Here is a 23625-nt window from a genome sequence, read left to right as displayed (position 1 = left end):
TTGTTGTTGTTATGACGACGAGGTCGTAAATCCGCCATGTTGTCGGTCCTCCAGCAGCATTGCGACAGAGACGGACATGAATGGTGTAAATAATCATACGGCAGCTACCGACACCGACCACACGAAGGACGGCAGCCACACCATCAGCATCCAAAGCACCATAGCAGACGAAGGTAAGTTCACTTACTGCCTGGCTGTGTCTCCAGTGTTTATCTGGGCTTGTTTGGGCCTCCTCGGCCCTTCAATGTAGCTAACCTGCACTAGCAACATGTGCTAACATGATTAGCCAGGCTTCCTAATAAACAGATTTGAAATGCAGAAAGTGAAGGAAAATATATCCTATAAAACAATGTTTTTGTTTCCATCCAAACAATTTGGAAATATTGACCAGAGCCTGAATGAGTTTTCTATTTCGATCACGGTGTTCAACTCATTTAAGGCCAGTAGCCACATATGGATCAATATGTTCCCAAATGGTCCAAATCACTAGTTAAATTATACTTATTTTCTATTCAAAGCTTAAAAACTCAACATTTGTACAGTGACATTTTGAGATGAGATTAATTGTTTCAGCAGTGAAAAGACAAAACAATAAAGCAAGTATAATTTTCATCTTGTGCAAAAATTAAATTAAACAAATGCACAAAATCTAATACAAAAACAATATATATATATATATATATATATATATATATAGAAAGATTAATAAAAAAAAAAAAGTAGGGTGTGAAGAACACTAGAAGTAAATATACATATAGACATATGTGGTAAGTGGAGGTTTTGTATGAAATATTGCACAAATATAACCAATGTTTAACCCATAAAAATGTGGGTGTAAGAGTAGAGCTCACAGTCGCCTGTCCAAACAATGCGAACCAACCAATGTCATTACTTTTTTTAGAAAACACATTGTGGCAGCTAGCTGTAATAACTAGTAAGCCTTTATAATAGCAGGCCCTGAGACAGTGAATAAGAAATATTATTTTCAACAAATCTGATAGTGGCATGTGAAAGCAGTTTGGTGGATAGTGGTTGCATCCCTGCTAATGGCAATGAAGCTGGATAAGTATATCATGGAATATCTCTCTATTAGCATGCTTCATCTAACCAAACATTCGCCGTCAGAAAGCCCCTGTACTATGAAGCAGGATATAAACATGTTCACTTATCCTAGGTGATTTTACCCTGTGACAGGGGTGGAGATTGCAGCCTTGGACCAATCAAAATCACAGAGAAACTGTGTAGAGCAACTTACGTCACAATTGAGGAATAATTCTTTAAAAATAAGAAAAATTCAAATCCATAATTCAGACCAAAATCAACACTGTCACTGCAGAAAAAGCAAGAAGAGAAGAACACTGGCAGGAAACTGCTGACACTGTTAATGTGTAAAAGCGTGAGATTGTATAATATTAATCCATGGGATGATAAACGGACAGCACTCTAATCAGTTTCACTTTATTACATCACACACGTGTTTCTATTCAGGTGGTCCTCCTCAATTTATCACACACACACTGGGATGAGAGCACATTGTTTTACTGTAGTATGTTCCTGCTGATGCTGACAGTGTCACTATAGAGTATGAATAAATGAATGAATTAATGGATGAATGAATGATGTGTTTTTTCTCCTAAAGTCAGTATAAAAAGTCATGTATTGTGTTAGCCTGATCAATGGAGGGATATGATAGTTGTAGTTTTACTTCTGTTCACTCAGTGTACTCAGCTCACTGTGAAGTATTCCCTCTGACTATAGATGACGTGCACAAATGTGGACGCTGTCAGTTGGAGTTCTCCACCCTGGAAGCTTTCATTCAGCACAAGCTGCAGCACAGCTGCAAACGTGCTGATGCACAGGAGGCAAGCAGCCAGGACGCTGAACAGGAAGTACGTATATGGATGCTAGTGTAAGGCTGTGTTAGAAATGTCACACTAACTTACTATACACTACAAACTCAATGAGTATATACTGTCTAGTATATACTATAAGCATAATTAGGATGATGACACACTTCCAAGTTTCCCAAGATGCATTTGGAACCTAAAAGGACAAAAACATGAATCACACTTAGGGCTTTTCCACTAGGCAGGAGCTGGAGCTAACTTGGAGCGAGCGCGTGTTTTGGCTCCGACCCACTCTGTTTCCACCAACATAGCTCCAGCTCTCTGAGCCAAAAACCAGAGCTACGTTGGCCCCACATTGCTTCTGGGCTACAGCTCAGCTCTGAAGTGGGCGGGTGGTAGGCGGGGTTATTGACGGTCCTCCAAAAACGAAAAGCAGCCGTTTTTTTAAGCTGGCTAGCGGCTGGTCACGTTAGCGCAAATCCGACAAAAAACATTTAAAAGTGAGTCAAAGAAGACAGAGCAGTGGTCAGAGGGGGAGAACATTGTTTCCTGGTTCTGTGGGTGTCTGAAGAGCTTCAGGGGAAGTGGACGGAGCCCCACGAACCAAACAGAACTACAGCCACGGAGGAGCTCGTCCTGTAGAACTGTCACTAATCCTGGTAAGTTTTATTTCACCCTGTTGTTAAACTACTACCAATATTCGCTTGCTACAATATTCTCATCAATATTATGAATGTTACGTCTAAAGTGGTGCAGGCTAGCCAGTTAGCCACTGGTTAGCTAGGAAACCATAACAATACTTTAATATTCCTGAAAGCAGCAGTAATAAATCATTGATCTGTATTCAGAACTTCCCTCATTGTTACACAATGGCCATGTAATAATATTACTGAACTATGTGGTAACGTTTCTGATTATTTCAGAGTTGGATTTGGAAGTTCATCTGTAGCTCAGCTCATCTTCATCTCAGAACAAATCCAGTTAGATTAATTCATTCTATGCAAACAATTAAAACTTATATATTAACAACTAATATTTTCTATTCCTGGACAAAACAAGGCTCACACTTAATCAAAAAGAATTGCACACTCTTTATTATACACTTGTTTTATCATATCTGAGTTACTATCTAGAAGTTTGGGGAAATACATACGTGCCGAACATCCAACCGTTATTCATAATGTAAAAAAGATCCATCAGACTGATACATAACGCAGGATACAGAGAACACACACATGGATTATTGTTAAAACAACCAGATTTGAAACTCCAGATCTCATCAAACTCAAAACTGTCCAAATGATTTATAAAGCAAGTAAAGGTTCACTTCCAAAAGTGTTGCAGAAGTTTTTTTTTTTTTTAGAGAGAGAGAGAAGGGGGATATAATTTAAGAGAACTACATTTCCAGATGAAAAATGCTGGAACAACAGTCAAAAGCATGAATAAAACAATATCGGGCTAAATTATGGAACTGCGCTTTTTCAATCATATATTGTTAGTAAATATAAGAAAGAAGAGTAACAATTTTACCAAGTACATGTCATATATACATTCATGTGTATATATGTTTGATGTGAATGTATAACTGTATATAAAACTTGTGTAGAATATATATTGTTAAAATAGTAATACAAGCTATATTTTTTTGTGTGATTATCTAGAGAGCCTTGTTTAGTTTTATTGTGATAAGGTAGGTTTGTATAAGCTTTGCTTCAACCTACAACCTTTGGCTTAAGGATTACACAATTGTTTGTTTTTGTATTTTCTTATTGTGGAGACTGCTGAAATAAATAATACATTCAAATATTTTTAATGCTTCTATGCAGGAAACAAAGGAGAAAGATGTTTATGCAGATTTTCTTCCATGGAGCAGTCAGGGACACAGTTCATGGACCAGAACTAGGACCAGGACTACGTCCATGGTCCATAACCTGCAGCTCATGATGAACTCCTCAGCACTGGTTGGACTGGTGTTGGTTCTGGAGCAGATAGAGGCAGACTTTGGCCCTTTCTAATAGAAAACCTACAATCATTTTTTAAGTCAATGTTATTATATATTGAGTTGGTTTATATATATCCATTTTTACTTTGTGTAAATAAAGTTACTTATTTTGTATTTTACAAGGACTTTGTTCATTGTTCCCTACTTGTAAGCACACACATTTATTTTATTTTATTCAAATAATTTAATTGCTCTTTACATCCACTTTTTGTAAGATAGAAACATAACCTGCTGTAGCACACACTATTAGGTTTGTATTTTTTTTTTTGTTTTGATACATTTATAGAATTGAAAAGTTCATACAATACACACCTAATGAGTAGGACCTTTAAATAGAATGCAGTGGAGATTTCCTCAAAACAAAATGTATTGAAACAAATCAAACAGCAGCAATAGGTTAAAAAACAAATGTGGATCAATAAGGTGTCGTTGATCATTAATAACACAAGTTGAACAACATGATGAGGACACACACAAACACACACAGCATCCCTTCAGTCTCACACAGTAGGTCCTCGGTCCAAATATATATGGATGGAATGACATCGGGATACGTTAGTTTGACACAAACTTGAGCTGATTCTGGTCATATTGAGTCGCAGCAGTGCGATCACGGACTTGCACAGTCGGCATTAAGAGCATCTATAATGATAAACAAACATATCAAAATCAACTTATTGCCTTTATCTGCTATACTTATGCAGGTGTAGTTGAAGGCTAACACTAACACAGTCATTGTTAAGCAATAAGACGTCTTTGACCTGTGTTCACAAATGTTGTCGCAGATTCCCGTGACTCCGATGAAGACGGTAGAGTTGTTCAGCTGAATATTCACATAGGATAGGACAGTTTTCATACGATGTAAACAGTCAAAACATGGGCTTCATTATGGGGCAAGCGCTCATGGGTAAACTGCTACGTAATCTGACGTATTGAGGTGACGCAAGGACGTGGCTCCAACTTGCCGCTGCTGCGGTTGAAAACCAAACCGGTTCTTCAGCTAAACAGGACGAGCTCTGAAGTAGCTCGAGCTCCAACTATAGCTCCGGACGAAAAGCCCGTGCTCTTGGTGGAAAAGCCCTGACTGAGGCTAAATATCTGTTGATTCTCCACCTTTGAAAGTTCTGAAAACATTTTAAGTGAGAAAGTGACCAAGTAGAATATCAACATGTACTCATTTCATCCATAAAACTCACGTATGCACATTGAATTCCCACATTTTGGAGATTTTCGGAGACCCTCCACTGTGCTACTGACAAAACTTTCTGTTAACTTCAAAACAAAAGCCCTTGTTTTTTAAAAAAAAAAAAGCTAATGAAAGACAAAAAGAGATGCTTACATTTTGAAATGGGGATGGTTGATTTTTAGCTTGAAGCTGGTTCCAGGACCATTTTACATTCCGCTCGCAATGCATCATGGGGCGATTGAGTATGACTAGTGTGTCCACCTTGCATACCTAAAAAATGTCCCAATATATCAGGCTGGGCGACATAGACCAAAACTTTCAATAATTTTTTTCAAAATGACGATATACGATATAAATCTCGATAATTTTAATTCAAATGAAGTCTTACCAGCAAGACAATTTTGGGTTAAATTTTCTGACCAAAATGCCACTCTGGCACATTTATGAATAAAGAGTGCACAAAATGTGCCCTTTTTCACTTTTTCTCATATAAAAGACAGCACATGTGAGTGAGTTCTTTAGTGTGGATGTTTAGGGGAAGGTCTGTGTAAGCACCCACTCAGAAATCCATCTAAATAAACTTTTAATGCTGTTCTGAGAAGTAGTGAAATCAATGACTCGTAAAACAAGTATTTTAAGATAAAATAAACAAAAAAAAAAAATATAAAAATAAGTGATATTGTAATTTTCTATATCGCCAAAATAAAAAACTGTAATATATTGTCCAGTTCTACGATATAGTATACATCCGGTATTTCTCGCATACTCAACCTTCTTTTCACATTATCTTATGTGAACGCACTACATACTCATTTTGACGTCAGACTTAGTATTAGTACATTAGTAAGACATTTCAAACACAGTGTTACTCAACTTTAAGAAAACCACAAAGGATTGTGAAAGTGCACGAGTTAAAGAGTGTACATTTCCAGGTCTCGTCTGCTGATGGAGGATCATCAGATGTGAAAACAACTGAAAGTTCAGCTTCAGAAGATCAAGCAAAGACCTTTATAGGTAGGTCATCACATTTGATGTGATCAAATATGATTATAATATTACATTTCAAATTGTTAGGAAGGAAGTATATAATGTAGAGTTGATTATGACTTTAAAGGGGACATATTATGAAAAATCTATTTTTGCAGTTTTTTTTTTTATCCCATATGAGGTAACTTGAGTGTTCATCAGCACACAAAATGTGAAATAAACCAATCCAGTCGTTTGTGGTCTGTGTAAGTCTTATAACACAGAGAAAACTGCTCCGTTTCAAATTTTCTACATTTGTGAGTTCACATGTGAAATCAGGAATCAGTGTTGCCAGATCAATTGACAATATCCTGCCCAATCATGTCTTAGAACACGCCCATTCCAATAAAATCCACGAATCTGGCAACACTGTGTTTGTGACCCATTGCGATGCAGCGGTTCGGACAAAACAGCAGCCTATCACCTTGAATGGACTATTCCTGTAATCTCTACATGAGATGATGACAAGAAAGCGACGTAGCAGCTCTTGTAAGTGTTTGAAATAGCAGCATTTGCTGTTGATGTTGCTGTTGCTGCACAGTGCACACACTTCATGAAATATCCATATGTTTTACTGTAATGTGCAGTTTTTTTTGGCTGAAAACAATGAGTGTGTGAATAGCAAAAGAAAGTTGCTAGTGATCAGCTGTTGTGTGGAGTCGTTGTCTATAGACACGCCCACTCAAACAGCCCGGTTTTAGAATTGGTCAGAAAGTGACTTTTCAGAGGCTACAACTCCAGAAAACAGGCAGGTTTGGGAAAATAAACCTCAAATACTATGTTGTTGGGGTTCTGAGAACAAATGGCGATGAGTGAAAAATAATTAGAACCAGAATTCCTTTATTAATCCCAGGGGGAAATTGCTAATATTACAGCCACAGAAAAAAAAAATAGCATAATATGTCCCCTGTAAAGTAATTTTTACTTGTGTAATAATGACTAAACAAAGGAATTTAAGTTGTCCAAAACACAGATGTTAGTTTGGATTACTTTCCATTACATTTCACTCTTGCACAATAACTTGCCTTTAGTTCAATAATTACCAACATTTCCCTCGATTATTAGCATTTTTCTTTAGTTGATATTTTGACAAAAATACGAATCAAGTTTTACAGATTGTTTGTTTGAGTGTAACAAAATATATTCAAACATAAATCGCAATTTAAAAATATATTACAAGACTGAAAAAGACACAGCAAAGAGGCTTATATGCCCAACATAAAGAATATTCAAGTTACCTTTTCCTATAATACATACAAACAAATGCAAGCATTCAACAATTACATTTAAGATGCCTTTTTTTTTCAAATAATGCAAAAAAAAAATATATATATATATGTACACATGCACTTTCTTTTATATACAATATTTAACAAAAACACAAACATATTGCTTCACATAACTCTAAAATATATTGTGACATTTTCTTTTTGAAATTAAATAGTCACCCATTTTTATTTCTTTTTCATCATTCATTCACAATTTAACCCCTAGAACAGACTTTTTTTTTACTTCTAATCTTGCTTTTGGTAAAATAAACATAAATTGATCTCTGAGGCTGTATTTGCTGGTCTGTAGTGAGAAGTATTTTTGAATACCTTCTGGAAGAGAATTTATTTTTTTCAAATAATGGACGTGTGTGGTCATGATATCCTGCTTTTTTTAATCAATTGTACGGCCTTTTTTTTGCAATAAAACAATATAATCTATTATGGTTTTAAAAGTGAGATTAGAAGAAGAAGCATTTCTTCTTCTAACATTTGGAGACTGAGATAAACAGATTGTGATGTGAAGCTTTTAGTTTAGCCTATAGACTTCACTGAATGATCTTGATTACACAGTGAATAGTTTCCCATTTTTTTCTCATTTTGCAACAGAAGTCAACCGTGTTCTGTTGGGTCGAGGTCGCAGGAAGAAGATTGTTTCCCCTAAGGTCATCGATCAGTCAGACGTAATCGAAGAACCCTCGTCTGACAGTGACAAACTTATTTATAAAATCAACCAGGATGGACGCTACATCTGCCAACTCTGTGAAAAGACCTTTAAAACAGTGAGTCTTGCTGAGAATGTCTGTGTAAGGTTATCTGTTCAATTGCCTCTCTAATTTATTTTATTATCCCCGTCACGAAGTGAAAGATGTGGAAAAGGGGGATATAGGTTTGAGCTCCGTCTGTCCGTCCGAGGAGGACAGCTTTTCTCAGAAACTGTTTAAGATACTATAACCAAATTCGGCGTGTGGCTTCAGGGTATCAATTCCTTAATGGATTTTGAAAATGACAAGTGCGCAATAATTTTTTCAGGAATTATTGCCCTTGTGCTTTTTTTTTTTTCTCTGTTCGAGGTATCTTCAAAGGGGACAGCTTTTCTCAGAAAATGTTTAAGATAGTAATTTTATATTCTGATGTGATAATATTTTCTTATGTATACATCTAAATTCTTAGATTTAGGACATTTAGGAAAAGGTTGTGAGTTATAATGACAACCAATCTGGCGGTGATGTTGATGACTGTCTTGTTTTTTTTTTTTTTTTAAACTCTTAGATTAACATTTTAAGAACTCACATGAAAACTCACAGTGACCAGAAAAACTTCTCATGTGGCTTGTGTGAGACCTCGTTTCGCACCAAGGGGTCACTGATTCGTCACAACCGGCGACACACAGGTAGGAGAGAAAAAAAGTCTCACAGGGTTGGAGATTTGATTTAAATTCTAATGTTCTGTCTTATTTTTGATGTATTTCCACTGATTTTCTCCTTCAGATGAGCGGCCCTATCGGTGTACGTTATGTGGCCAGTCGTTCAGGGAGTCCGGGGCCCTCACTAGACATTTAAAATCTCTCACGCCGTGCACAGAAAAGATCCGCTTTGTTCAGTATAAGGAGATTCTGGTCAGCAAGGATGGAGTGCAGAAAGGTGAGGTTGTATTTTTGAGAAAAACAGGGAGTGAAATGTAAACGTTACTTCTACAAAAAAAAATTTGACTCCAAATTGCATTGCTTTCCAATTCTGTGCATGTTATTTAACATTAACCATGAGTACGTGTGAACTGCTCAGGTGTCGTCTCTGATCAGGCTTCGATTGAAGATCATCAACAGGAGGAGGAGGTGGAGGTCGTGGGGGTTCAGCCGGAGGAGGAGGAAGAGGAGGAGGGGGAGGAGCTTGTGAATGCTCAGACTGCTGTCGTCAGTGTGGTAGAGGCCGACTCCCAAGAAGTCCTTCATCAGGTCCACTTTACCATGGAGGTGGATGGAACCACGCAGGAGCAGCAAGTTAGGATGATTCATATATGATACCTGCTTTTCCTGCACATGGCAGCAGAGGTGGCTGTTGCTGCCCAATTTTGTTTTTAGCTTGTTTCGTTCTTCCATAATCAGCAGTTGAATAGAGGCAAGTTTTACCTAAATCGCCAGTTTCTGACAAAAAGCTGGGAAAAACATCTTTTTCTGAAAAAGCAATTATTTTTTGCTTTAGGGACACCACAGCATTGGTTTCCTTCTATAAAACTACAAAAACAACACTGAGACCAGGCTTTTGATGGCAGAATTATTTATTTTGCTTTCTAGGTCAGAGTTGAATGGATTTCTTACTGTATTTTGGCATTCCTCCAAGTCTCTCCCGCCGTCATTCTCCACACACGCAACTTCCTCCTCATCCCGGACATGCTGAGTGTCACCGCTTGCCCCGTTTTTGATCGTTTTCTCTCACCATCGCGACACTCTCAATAGTCCACTTAGTTCCACACATGAGTGTGCGCTGGTAGGAACTTCAGCATCAACTCTCGTAGCGCCATTTTCTGTCTCGTAAATTCTTTTCCTATCCCTCTGAGATCTGCCCATCACGGGTGATCTCTCATCCAAAGGTGCGCTGCTGCCTCCTACATGTCACAGTTGGTCACTACATCATTTTACAAGTTAGATATTCACGGGAGACCTTCATCACACTGTCTCCTAGCAACCCCAGCCAAAAAACACAATTCACTTCTGGCACTCCACGTTACTAAACCAAATAACGTCTATAGACGTGAATGGCACTCAATATGTTAATTGTTAATAATTTTAAAAAAAAGACAAAGAGGAAAACCACCTTAAGAATAGTGCTTTGTTGCAGGCAGGTATCAGCTCCCCCTGGGGGCACAAATGCTTCATGTACTGATTTGTGTAACTACCCTCCCAGGACAGCCAGTGAATACATTTTTAGAAATGATCATTATTATTGTTATTAATCAATGCACATACAGACATTCCCAGAGGAAAAAAACCCAGAACTTAAATAACATAATATACATAGAACAGATACAGATAAAAGTAAAAGGCAGACAAAGCACTAAACTGGTATTTTTCAACTTTGGGGTTGTGACCATATGTGGGGTAGCCTGAAATTTAAATGGGGTCGCCTGGAATGTAGTAATTGGTTAAAAAAAAAAAAAATTATTAAAATCTTTTTCTCTTATTATGGAATTATTTTTAAAATTAAAACAGCACAATATTAAAGAACTGTATTCTGTATTTTCACTTTATCAAATATAAATGGAGGAAAAATAAAAATATCTGATCACTGCTTCTCGCTACTCGGTATTTGTAACGCTGTAACAAACTTAATTCTAGAGAATTGGTGGGGGAGACAAAAAGAGCAGGTGAAAGTTCACCTTTGTTAAAAGTGGGAAATACCTAAAAAAAAGGTTTGAGAACCACTGTGTTAGAACCTGTCTCAATACCCACACTAGACCCTACGCTCCTCTACCAAGTGTGCACTTGTTAGAAGTGCACAACGGGTTCGAGTGCACCAGTTACAAGTGAGCAAAAATTGCAGAAAAGTGACGATGCGGTTTATGTCGTCTACTTGTGCCGCTGTGTCATATCTGCAACATTCTGCCCAGGTTTCTGCTCCACTGCTTTACAAGCACATCTCTCTGAACATGATAATATTATTTAGTTTTATGATTAGAATTTATGTTGTCGTTCGACTGTGAAATTTTAATGTTGTGACAATTCTTAGATCAATTTCAAGAGTAAAATATGAATTAAATAGGGATGCATATTCTGTTCAGTTTCTTTATTTGATTAAATAGTGATCATACTGAACAATTATCGATAAAGAAGTGGTTCACAATTTCTTTCTTTGTACAAATAATTTTATAGAGTTGCTACAGGTAGCAGCAAATCAGATTCAAGGTTTTAATGCCCAATTGCTGTATTTTTAATGCCATAAATAAAGATACATTTGCATATTTCATTTAAGATTTGTAAACATTCCATCAAGCAGATGATTGAGGAAAATTTCAAGAAAATTGTACACAACAGGAAACTTTGGAGCAAAAAAAGTGTACAATTTCAGGCAAAAACTGCTACTTGTCTTAAAAAGATATCGTCCATGCACTCATCAATTGCAAAATAGAAAAAGCCTTTATTACAGGGTCAGAAATATTTAAAAGTACACCAAATAAAATTTCTTTTATTTGGCCATTTCATCAGAAAAAAAGTAGTAGTTAATATGAGTTGATCCACACACGTTAAAAGAAATGTACAGTATATTGGTTATTTGTAATTTATTTGAGGTAGCTGTATAATTTTAATTTTAAATGTAGAGTAATATATCCTAAGTTTATTGTAAAGTTTAAATTGGATGTTTAATGAATGATTGCACAAAAAAGTTATGAAATTGTTTGCATACAGTAAATACCGGTGCATGATACAGCTTAATGCTAATCAGATATTTATGCTTCTTTCCAAGTACCATAGTAACCTTGATTGTATTTACACATAAGAAAAGTTAAAACATTTCAATACTTACACATACAAGCTAATTTTTATGGCACAGGACCCGCAGACGGATAAACAAAACCCACATTGTATCAGTGACGTCAGTGCAGAACCTCATCTGCAAAGAATTGTGGGTAATATTCTAAAGTGTGGATCAAGGGCACAAAGGGGGCGGGGCGAAAGACACTCTGGAGAATTGGGACACCCTTCATTGGGAACCCGCAAATGAGGTGCCCGGGGGTGGAAGTGCGAGTATTTGGACGGGGTCATTGAGAGTTTTGAAATGATGGTAGCCTGTCCTCCAGTCTGTTGTGATGACCTGCACCTGTGCCTGTGATCAGGTGGTGGTGGATCAGTCTCAGGCAGAAGCCCTGGCAGCCGGTGACAACCTCATCTGTCAAGCCATCATCAACTCAGGCATTCCACTGGGAACAGAGGAAACAGTGGTGGAGGAGACTTTACACACCGAGGAGATAGAAAAAGTGATCTCTGACTGCCCCGATGCAGAAGAGGGCATCATTGAGATCCAAGTGAAGGAGGAGTTTGTGGGGATGAAGGAGGTGGGTGGAAAACCTGTATTCCTTTTTATACAAAGCAAAGTTGTTTAGTGTGTTGTTGTTTTTTAATTGTCTTAATCTCTGTTGTTGCTTTTACAGGGAAAAGGTAATGATGAGAATCAGACGTCCAAACTGCACACATGTCCCCACTGTAATCGCTCCTTCAAAGGCTTGAACTATTTTCGCTTTCATGTCAAAGGCCATTTAGGTAAACTCAGCTTTTTCTTCTAATAATTATCACATCACTTCACTCCTACTAACTCTCACCTCCATAATTTGAGCTACTGTCCATTAGGCAATATATTATACATTGATTCTCAAACTCTTTTGGCCCATGTACCCCCTTTATTTTATTTCTGAATCCATGTGTCGTATTTTGCAGCATATAGGATGCTATTTTTTTCTTTAAAGTTGAGGGTGCGGCCAATGTGACGGTGCGCTGTATGTATGGATTTTTTAGTCAGTCACACACGTGTCCAGTAAAAGCAGGTGTCGGGAGGGAGATGTTACTGACAGTCACCCCTGTTGTGGGAGGAGTGAACTGTAACAGCCACTGAACATTACGGTGAACTGAAAGTTCAGAAACGAGCTTCAGATAATGTAGCACAGCTTTAATAACAGGACGTCATGGTCCGTAGACAGGACGGTATCTGATCAAGGAGGGAAATTGCGTGGGAGCGAGTGACAGCAGAAGTCATACATCTGTTCAATATTTGTTTTTATTTATTTATTATCCTCCGCCACAATGTGTGGAAGGGGGATATACGTTTGAGCTCCTTTCGTCAGAGTTAAAGGGGGTAGCTTTTCTCAGAAACTGTTTAAGATAGGATAACCAAATTTGGTGTGTGGGTTCAGGTTATCAATACCTTGATGGAGCCCTTGTGCCATTTTCTTTACTCTGTTCGAGGTATCTTCAAAGGGGACAGCTTTTCTCTGAAACCATTTAAGATAGTTATTTTATATTCTGATGTGATAATATTTTCTTATGTATACATCTAAGTTCTTGGATTTAGGACATTTAGGAAAATGTTGTGAGTTATAATGACAACTAATCTGGCGGGGGATGTTGATGTCTGTCTACTTGTTAATATATATATAAAATACGATTGCTGATTGTTTAAACACAAATAAAATAACTGTAATAAATTGAAGTTTGTGGAGGGGGCAACGGTGCTGGCTCGTATGCATTCACGTTCAGAAGAGCGAATAAACAGTACAAAGAGATTTAAAATGTAAGATATCTCAGCCAGTTTTTACCGTAATAGTAGGAATTAATAACATACAGTTGTCCAATCACTGCGTTAGGCTTATCAGGTGAGATTTCACACAGACACACACATACAGAGATTGAGAGAGCGCTGAAACACTCCAAAAAATGTGAAAATCAGCCGGTTTATGGTAGAAAAGAAACAATAGACAGCATAAAGTTGCCAAAGAACCACATTGGGTTTGTACAGAAGCGATCCGTATTCTGACTCTGTCTGCACTCGCCCTAATCACCTCGGAGGCGATAGTGCACGGGAAGTGAAGGGAGCATGGTTCATCAGTATGGTTTTAGTAAAAAGGGACCATAAAAGCTGTAAATGGCTTCACGTGGAAATCAAAATGTATTCATTGAAACTGATCAGAATACGCAGAAATACACAAACCTTCGTTAACTGGAGTACAGCAGCTCGCCTACCTGCCCGTTCTAATTGGTCAAGTCTTTTGAAGGGCACCCTCATCAGCCAATAGGGTGCGGCCTATGTCACGGAGCAGCTTTTACAAGAATTTTTCTTGGAAAATTGCTAAATAATTGGAATGCGGCCAATACAGCGGTGCGTTCAATAGCCCGGAAAATACGCTACCTCTTTGTAAGACTACAACATTTTGCTCAGAATACTGTGGGAAAAAAACAATATAGAGCATGAATGATAACACACATTTTAAAGAATTCTATTGTAAATAAGTAGGATGAATGTCTCCTGAATGGATTTATTTCTATAGTTTTTATGATTTCAAGTCATCTCCCACCTGGTGTGGTCTTATACTTTCAGTTCATGTTCTTATCAATATCATTTCCATTATAAATATTATGATTATCATTTTTAACTAAAAAATAAAAACCTATATTTTTAATGCTTTCATTTGTTAATTTTCCAATTTCTCTCTGAAGTACCCCCTGTAGTGCCATTGCATACCCCCATTTGAGAAACACTGATATAGAGAGTCAAGATATATATATATATTTATTTTTTTGGCAATATAGAAAATTTACAATATCGCCTATATCAATGTATTTGATAACTTATTTTGTATTAAAATACTCGATATCTGAGTGTGTCCTAACCTAGACCTTCCACTAAACAATCCACACTACAGAACTCACACACACATGCTGTCCCTTAGAGGAGAAAAAGACAAAAGTGTCTCATATTGTGCAGCTGTTTAATAAATGTGCCCATGTGGCATTTTTGCACAGCATTGTCTTTCTAGTAACACTTTATTGAGTTAAAAATATTTACAATTATATCGTATATCACCATTTTGAGAAAAAATACTGAGATATGAGTTTTGGTTCATATCATCCAGCCCTATTGTCAATTACAAGGCTTCAAGTAGTCGTGTGTGTCAAAATAAGAGCTGAGCTATTTGATAAATGGACTCCCCATCAAAACAGAAGTCAGACAGGAAGTTGTACCCATAGATAGGAAGTAGCAACCCAAGGACTAGGGTAGCTGGAATCAGTCACTCAAATAGGAAACACTTAAACCTACAGTCCATTTTTTAATAGACCTATTATTTTAATAGAAGAAGCTCCTTCTACGAATTCAATCCATATGTCTAGATGTCTACCCTGAGAAAAGTAAACATTAAAATGGTTGTAAAAGAGGTTACACTGAAGTTCTGGTTAAATATGATTCTGTGTTAAATCTTCTCGTCTCGACAGGTTATAAACCTTTCAAGTGCACACTATGTCACAAAGAGTTTCTGACTGGCTACCTGCTGAAAAAGCACATGGAGGTTCATGTGAGTGAGAGGAGATACAAGTGTGGCGTGTGTGGTAAGCTGTACAAGAGCATTGGGCATGTGCGGGAGCACATGAGGGCCCACTCGGATTTGAGACCCTACAAATGCAACCGATGCAACAAAGGATACAAGACCAAGGTGACTGATTTTTTTAATTTTTTTATTTAAAGGGACCCTGTTGTGGAAATGTATATATATATACAGTATATATATATATATATATATATATATATATATTACTAATAAACAAAATATGTGCACTTTTTTATAAAAAAGATACTTATTAAAAGGATTTTTTAGAACAATTTTGTATCTTGGGGCATAAACTATGGAGAGCTGCCATATTCGTCAGGATATGACGCAAGTTTGTTGTTTCCTGTTAGTTGTTGTTAGGCAACAGTGTTCCATTGGTCTTAAGTTTGTGAACAATATGTAAAGTCAATGGTCGCTATAACAACGAGAGAAAAAACCTGCAGAAACATTTATTTTCCGTCTCTAAGCCAAATATTGACACTATGTCAGTGTTTGCTTCTAAGGATGCACCGAATATTTAGTCACCGAATATATTCGGCCTAATATTGCAAAAAAAGCAAACATTTGGCCTTCGGTTCGGTGAGTTTAAATCAAGGCCGAATAGTAGCATGTGACGCAATCAAACAACGTGCAGTGATTTAGAGTCCGAAAATTGTGTGCGCATTGCTGCAGGAGCAGAGCAACAGGAGCAGCAGCTCCTCCTTTCCACGCAAAAACACAGCCAGACTCTTTCCTTACCGCTCTCTGTTGTCCATCACCGCTTAAAAGTTGGAAGCTGTCCATTTCCACAACTGAGTCCGTTGTTAGCGCAGTGAGCCCCGAATCTGTAAACATCCCCATTGTTTCCTCCTTACACTACACCTGGTCTCGCTGCATAGACTGGTGTAGCATTAGCATAGACAGTCGGTCCGTGGCTCCTAGCAGTGACTCCCAACACGATCGGCAGCAGAAAAAGTAGTGCAGTTTGAGCGTCCAGTAGTGCAGTTTTTATTTACATATATGGCAATAAAATATAATATGTATTCTATGTTAAACAGCAGTGTTTGTTTTAGCTGTTGGAGAGGGAGGAGCTCACACCTGTTAGGTGACGTCACCTGCCAACGCGGGCAAATTCCAACTCGCCCGTTTAAAGCTGACTTTTTACAAAATGTGGAATAACAAGGGGGAGGAAACAGAACATTTTACACTTTGTCTCTCTGAATGAGGCTAAAGGGATGTACATCACTGTAGCAAAACAATTATGAAGTGATTTTTTTTCATCATACTTCCCCTTTAATGCACTTCAGCTTTTTTTTGGAATGCATGTTTTGTTTTATTTGAAGGGCTAATATAAATGAAAAACTTTGTTTTTTTGAAAAGCAAAGACTACTGGAATATTTAAAAAGTGTCAGAATATTCAATAAACTTTTACTTTCTTTAAAAAAAAACATGTCTAAAAATGTTTTCTAGGCTATTAATGCCCTAATAAAAAAATAGTAAAAAACTTAACAACCGCATTCGATATTCGGTATTCGGCCAAGCGTTTATATTTTATTCGGCTTGGGCCACAAATTTTCATTTAGGTGCATCCCTATTGGCTTCATAATATTGTTACGGGATACACACTTAAAACATTTGGGTTCAGATGAAATCCAGGACAGCGAGGACAGCTTCAAGCTGAGCTGCTATGAGAGGAATTTGTGGGCTAAACTAATAGGCTAAGTTATTGGGCACAAAGCCAAAGTTACATCTGAAACCAGATGCGGTCCCGAAAGAATTCCTTTACAGAAAGTCTCAATGCAGCTTGTAAATGTACTTGTTCAGAGCACTACTGCGTTTCTGCTTACAGGGAATACTATGGGCGGGTGTCATGGCACTAACCGCACCCCCACCACATTGTTCCCTCCTATTTCTAAATGATGAACTCTGTCAGGAGAACTTACCTGTTGGTTAGGTCAGCTGCTGATCTTCAAAAGTAGTGGCGCATCCTTCCGTCCATGAACAGACATCCTTTCACGCAGCTTTTGTCACAGTTACTAACCCTATTTTTGCACTTCCAACATCTTACTACTCCGTCATGGCTCATTTCTGCTGGTAACAGCAGCTCTGTCCGTCAAGCTGATTCTGCATGTTGAGTGGGTGCTGAGAAAGGTGATATTTAACCCTCTACATTGCTGCTTTGCACTGAGGGGCGGATTCACTAAGATCTGAAATAAAGGGTGGTAAACCAGTTGCGTCCCTAAATCCTTTGGGAGCGCAGTTTCCTCACCTGCTGCAAGGAATTCACTAAGATTGCAGCAATTATTAGCGCACATGCAGAAGTGGTGCAGACCGCCCTATTTAATTTTGCTTGTTCAATGTGGAGATGTGAGTGCACAGAAGCACACAATTGAATTTGAGGAAGGTAATTTGGAGGCAGATGTACTTCTCTGTCTGCTGCAGAAACATTTAATAATTTAGAAAACTAAATAAAAATGTTAAAAAAACAAATAAAAAAAATGTGGCTGCTCCATCAGGCTCTGTAACTTTGCTCTTATCAGTCCATAAAAAATAGGCAGATTTGGCCAGAAACCGTGTTATTGATCTGTTGACGCCATTGATCTGAGTTAATACAGCAACACAGTCTGTCAATCAGTCTGCACCATTTGAAGATGATCTACTGACCATCATCCGGTCTGACCTTCTGAGGAGCTCTTGTGAACATTGTGTCATCACTGAAGCAGTCCATAGCGCACACAGCACCCTCTCTCCACTGTAGCATCACCAGACTCCACACACGCACTGCCGCGGGTGTGACAGCTTTTTCTATCCCTCACACACACTTTATTTTCTCATTCAGTGGCTGTTAATATTGACTAGTGTTTTATTTGAGTTATTTACTTATACTAGAAAGGTTAACTGGAGCCTTTTTTTCCATCTCCGCTGTGTTTTGTGTCAACATTTACTGCAGATATGATCTCTGCGTGTGTTTGCACCTGCTTGTCAGTCGTACTATTTTCCTGTGCTAAAACAATCACCGCAAACAGGTTCAGATTTGATTATTGTATAGCGCTCACTGCATTAATTTATTTGCATGTCCTCCTCCCATCTTTTGCTCCCCTTGTGAGCTCCGCCTACTATAAATATTCATTAGAGGGAAACACGCTTAATGGATTAAGGGCGCAATGTGATGTGCAGCAGCCGCGCACTCCCGATTCCCTGGGGTTTGTACAGCTTATTATCGCGTGGAGTCACGTTTGCACACGTTTTAATACCCTTAAACCTTTAGCGAATCCGTCCCTGAGAGCGAACAGACAAACGACATTTCCCACACTGTAGACAGACCTGTTATGCCTCTATCTCCCACAATGCACCATTTCTTTAAAGCCACAGGCCATGCTGATCAACAATGGTGCTTCATATCTTGACCAAAATAGTGGCTCTCTATAGTTTATGCACCAAGGTATAATATTGTTTGAAAAAGTCCTTTTAACGTGTGTTTTTTTTTTTTTAAAGGTGCACATATGTATGTTGTTTATTAGTTTAGTAAATGCTCTTATTGTTAATTACTTATTTAAACAGTTCCTGTAGTGGAAATGTATATGAGGCCATTCCTTTCTGTTTAGTTGTGATGTTTTAACAAGTTTCTTCATTTTTATTTTTTCCCAGAATGCATTGCAGGTACACCAGCGTATCCACGGTGATGAGAAACCCTTCGTGTGTCAGTTCTGCTCCAGAGGCTTTAGGGAGAAAGGCTCGCTGGTGCGCCACATCCGTCACCACACCGGAGAAAAGCCTTTTAAATGCACTAAGTGTGGGCGGGGCTTTGCTGAGCATGGGACTCTGAATAGGCACATGCGTGCTAAAGGTCAGTGGGAAGGGCACAGCACCAGTTTGAAAAAGCAGTGTTGGTACATTTATCTTTAAGTACATTTACGTTGTTGTGTCCTATACGCCAGGAGGCTGTCAGAAGGACAACCCCAGTGATGAGCTGGATGGCAGTGGAGAGGAGCAGATGAACGCAGACAGTTTAGCTACAGCAGCCATCATCACAGAGGACCCTCATGCAGTCCTGGTGGAGTTCTCCTCAGTTGTGGCTGACACGCAGAACTATATTATTAAGGTGAGAGCTGCAAAAACCAGGAAGTAGGCCTCTGTTGGTAGCTAGGAACAGTTTGTCGAGGGCCCTATAATTTCCGTGTTAACGCTATCGACCAATTAAAATGCAATCCACTGTTAAACGCAGAATAATGTGAATGAAACGTGGTCAATGTGATGCAAAGGACATTTGTTTCCGTTGATCAAAACTTGCCCTGAGGGGAAATTTGGTAACATTAATTTTGCTCCCATACATCTTCATATGACTATATTATAAATAATTAAAAAGGAGTTGTCAGAATAATCCATGTCAGTAAAACTTATCTCTACCTTTAGATTGGAGCTCACTAGGGGTGCGCCGATGGCAATTTTCTGGCCGATCTCCAAATGTATTTAATTTTTTAAAAGCCTGAACCGGCCGTTCCTGATATTTTTATTTTTTTTATCACTGATATCATACACATTGAATGTTTTAATCTGATTTTACTTTAAAACATCGAACAATACCTGTGAAACAATACAAATGTGTTTTGGACAGCAATGTTCAAAACCTTTAATTTATATCACTTCCTTTAGTCTTTCATTTTTCACATTTTAAAAACTAAATAAACGTGTTCATCAGGTTACACTGCAGACCTGTTTGGAGCTCTTTGACTAAAATAAAGTGCACAGTCAGCAGTGTTGAGTTTTATAAATCACAGGATTTGGTGTGGGTGATAAAATAATCTACAGGACAAACTAACAAAACATCTTAAACTACCAATAAGTTTTAAGTTCCCTTAAGTTACAACAGCTACAGGACAAAAGCTAAAAGTTAAACATTCTACAGAAATATTAAAGTGCAGCATGTGTAACATTTTCATAAGTCAAAGGGGAATGACAGAATGACATGTTAGTTGTTCTCACACTTATTAACTATGGAAGGTTTTTATTTATATCCAAAGCAATGAACTCCATAATTTTCCTTGTAGTTGCTTTGCTCTTTTCAAAAATATGCACTCTTAGTGGACAACTGGCTCTTTGGTCCGCTAGCATTAGCATTAGCTTTAGCATTAGCTTTAGCATTAGCATTAGCATTAGCTTGATTTCTAGCTTCAAATGCTGCATACTCAGTTGCTTAAATGGTGAATGAGTTAGCGTTTTGTTTGCAGCTCCACAATGTTTATTTCCGCGTTACAGGAGTTACAAATTGCGTACCGTTGCTCTTTTTTTTTGTATATAACTGCTGACATTCTGTGCTGCTGTTGTTATCCTGTGTAGTAGAGACTGTACACACACACATGCACACATTAGCTGGTGGGTGGGCCTGTCAGTTAACTCACAGCAGAAGGGGACAGTGGCTGACTTTAACACCTTTGTGGAGGTAGAAAAGATCGGTTTCAAATGCAAGGATCGGCCGATCCCCCCAAAACAGTCGGCCGGCTGATCGATTGGTGCATCCTTAAAGCTTACCCATTGTTTTAAATTACAATTTTATTTTGATATACATTTGTTTAATTATGTTTTTTTTTTGTTATTATTTATTTTGTCTTCTTACCTAAAATAGGCAGTTTAGGACAGAAACCGTCCTATTGATCTACCATTGATCTGAGTTATTGCAGCTACACAGTCTGTCAGTCATTCTGCATTCTTTGAAGATGATCTACTGACCATCATCCAGCGCAGGTCTGAGCATCACTGTGTCATGCACACTCTCATATATCACCATCAGTGATGATGCGTAAATTACGCATCTGATCTGCTGATTTTGGCCTGACATCAATACGACACGAGACTTTGACTGAAAGGAGATCAGTGGAGTAGTGAGTCCGAAGCGATATCGTTCCATGGTCATATCCATCTCTGCGCACAGCAAACCTCTTTCTCTCTCTCTCACACACGTACTGGAGCCTTTTTTTTCCATCTCCGCTGTTTTCTGTCCACATTTACTGCAGCAATGATGTCTGCGTGTGTGTCTGCACCTCCTTCTCTGTCGTACTATTTTCTGGTACTAAAACTATCACCGCAAACAGTTCCATATTTCATGAATTGCATTGCTCCCCTGCATTAATTTATTTGTATTTCTCCTCCCATATTTTTGCATCCCCTGGGAGATCCACTCACTATGCATATTAATTAGAGAGAAACGCGCTAAATAGAATGAGGGCACACCTGATTCCTTGGGCTTTGTACTCTTTATTAGCGCGTGGAGTGACTTTTGCACACGGTTTAATACCACTAAACCTTTAGTGAAGCTGCCCCCGAGTGTTCACTAGCCACACTCCTGACTGAGGTCTCCAACTGGAATTTGAAGGCCAGCTGATCAGTGGCTGATCAGCTGCACCTGCTGTAGCTGGGTGGGGAAAAGGGCGTGGCCTGCTGGATCAGGAAAGTGGCAGACAGACAGCAGAGCATGTAACATGCACAATTGCAAGTGAAATACTGTCACGTAGAGCTGCTTTTTGTTTTGTACGTTATAAAAAACACTGCATAGTTCAGGGTTTACATGTTGAAGACATTTGTGAAACAAATGTTGCTACATTACAAACAGTTGGATGTTAGTTTGATATATTTGCTAAAGTTTATTTTCTGAGAAATAAATATTATACAGTATCGGTTAAAATGTAGAAGGTACTTATCATTATGAGCAATGATGCATTTGATGTTGTCCTTTTTAAACATAAAGAGATTAAATATGAGGGCTTCACATAAACATAAGATTGACGAACAAGCTCCAAATACTTTTTGCCTCATTGTTTCCAGACTCAAACAGGAGGGGAGATTCAGGAAGAAGAAGTTACACTGATTCAAGACAGCCAAAATGAGGTCAGTCTACACACACACGCACGTGTGTATAATCAATAGGAGTATTAAAAAGATGACATTTACAGTAGTTTTTTTCCTTCTCTCCTTCCCAGATGGGAAACCACATCATTAAAGTGGTGCAGCAGATAGTGAGCCAGTCACAGAGCGCTGGTGGGACGGGAAGCCATCAGATCATTGTCAGAAACATCACAGACAGCGAGGAAGGGCCGAGCATCTCTGACTGCGGTGACACCATCACCATCGCCACGCCCGAGAGCCTGACTGAGCAGGTGGCCATGACTCTGGCGTCGGCCATCAGTGGCGGCACGCTGCTCGCCACCTCGGGTACCGTGGAGACGGCAAAGGGAATCGTTACCGTGGTAACCACAGAGGAAGCAGGAGATGAGGGAATGCAGGTTGGGGAGCAGCAAGAGGAGTATGTCATCACATCACCACAGGAAGTGGAGATTCAGACTGTGATCGTGTGAAGAAACAAGTTAGCTTCCTGTACGTTAGCTGTTTAACTTTGGCTTAGACTACTGTTTTACTATTTATTAGTTACTGCACAAGCTTCCACAGCTTTTTGTATTGATGGACAAAATAGGATATTATTCAACGAACGTGAAGATAATGCATCATTAATCAGGAAATGTCCTCGGCTGTGGGCTCTGTTGTACAAGTTTTTCTTAAACTACTAAATTATGAGCTTTTCAAACTACATACAAACTAAAATAAATACTAGAATGCAACATTTTGCATTTAAAGACTTGTGCAAGTTCACACTTTTACTTTGTTAGTTTTTTTAATAAGCAGTTTCTTCCTGCTTTTCTTTCGTGCCTGTCTGACTGAGGCCATACATAACAGTTACACTTATGAACTGAGTCTGGAGACATAAAAAAATCAACTGATACACAAATGTACTCATTATGGTGTTGGGCATTCATTAAACTATTTTTCTATGAAGTTCTGGAGGTTTTTTGTGTGACAGCTTTGTTTACATGTGTTTTATTGTTCACTAACTGAATGAAGGCATTTGTTGAAAGTCCATCAGGAAACCTCATTGTTATCCGGTTTTTCTTCCGTCGTTAACTCCTACACCGTTTGTCCAATTTTGACAGTTAAGCTATCAAAAATTTCAGAAAGTTCTCAAGATTTATGTTTGTACTTTTATAATTTGTGACTTTTAAACTTTTTGACTTATTACATGTTTTCTTTCCCAGTCATTTCTATTGAAATTTCAGCTTTTAACCCTTTCATCCCCAGCCATTCTTCAACCAATTTTTAATCATTCAATTTTTAACATGTTCAGCTACTACCTTCAAACCCATTTCAACTTTTTTCAACCATTTTCAAACTTTTCAACCCATT

The 23625-nt window shown here is 38.3% G+C and overlaps 1 protein-coding gene and 1 long non-coding RNA gene across 3 annotated transcripts; both read left to right on the top strand.

The window, feature by feature from the left end:
* Positions 1 to 11: 11 nt before the first annotated feature.
* Positions 12 to 23220, top strand: e4f1 (E4F transcription factor 1). Of its 2 annotated transcripts, none has more exons than XM_028454309.1 (14): positions 12 to 173; positions 1759 to 1889; positions 5968 to 6049; positions 7939 to 8111; positions 8602 to 8722; positions 8820 to 8972; positions 9114 to 9328; positions 12160 to 12378; positions 12475 to 12481; positions 15305 to 15522; positions 19045 to 19243; positions 19335 to 19498; positions 22216 to 22278; positions 22371 to 23220. In XM_028454309.1, the coding sequence occupies exons 1-14, from the start codon at positions 77 to 79 to the stop codon at positions 22743 to 22745; spliced, it is 2217 nt and encodes a 738-aa protein (XP_028310110.1). In that variant the 5' UTR covers positions 12 to 76; the 3' UTR covers positions 22746 to 23220. The 2 variants fall into 2 exon arrangements, with proteins under 2 accessions (XP_028310110.1, XP_028310109.1); XM_028454308.1 differs by having other exon boundaries at positions 12475 to 12583.
* LOC114467855 (uncharacterized) lies at positions 1899 to 3968 on the top strand. Its single transcript, XR_003674580.1, has 2 exons — positions 1899 to 2506; positions 3674 to 3968. It is a non-coding gene; the product is annotated as an uncharacterized LOC114467855 (long non-coding RNA).
* Positions 23221 to 23625: the final 405 nt, after the last annotated feature.

This window comes from Gouania willdenowi, chromosome 8 (assembly GCF_900634775.1).
Source record: "Gouania willdenowi chromosome 8, fGouWil2.1, whole genome shotgun sequence".
NCBI lineage: Eukaryota > Metazoa > Chordata > Actinopteri > Blenniiformes > Gobiesocidae > Gouania > Gouania willdenowi.
This window is presented reverse-complemented; position numbering and strand designations above follow the sequence as displayed.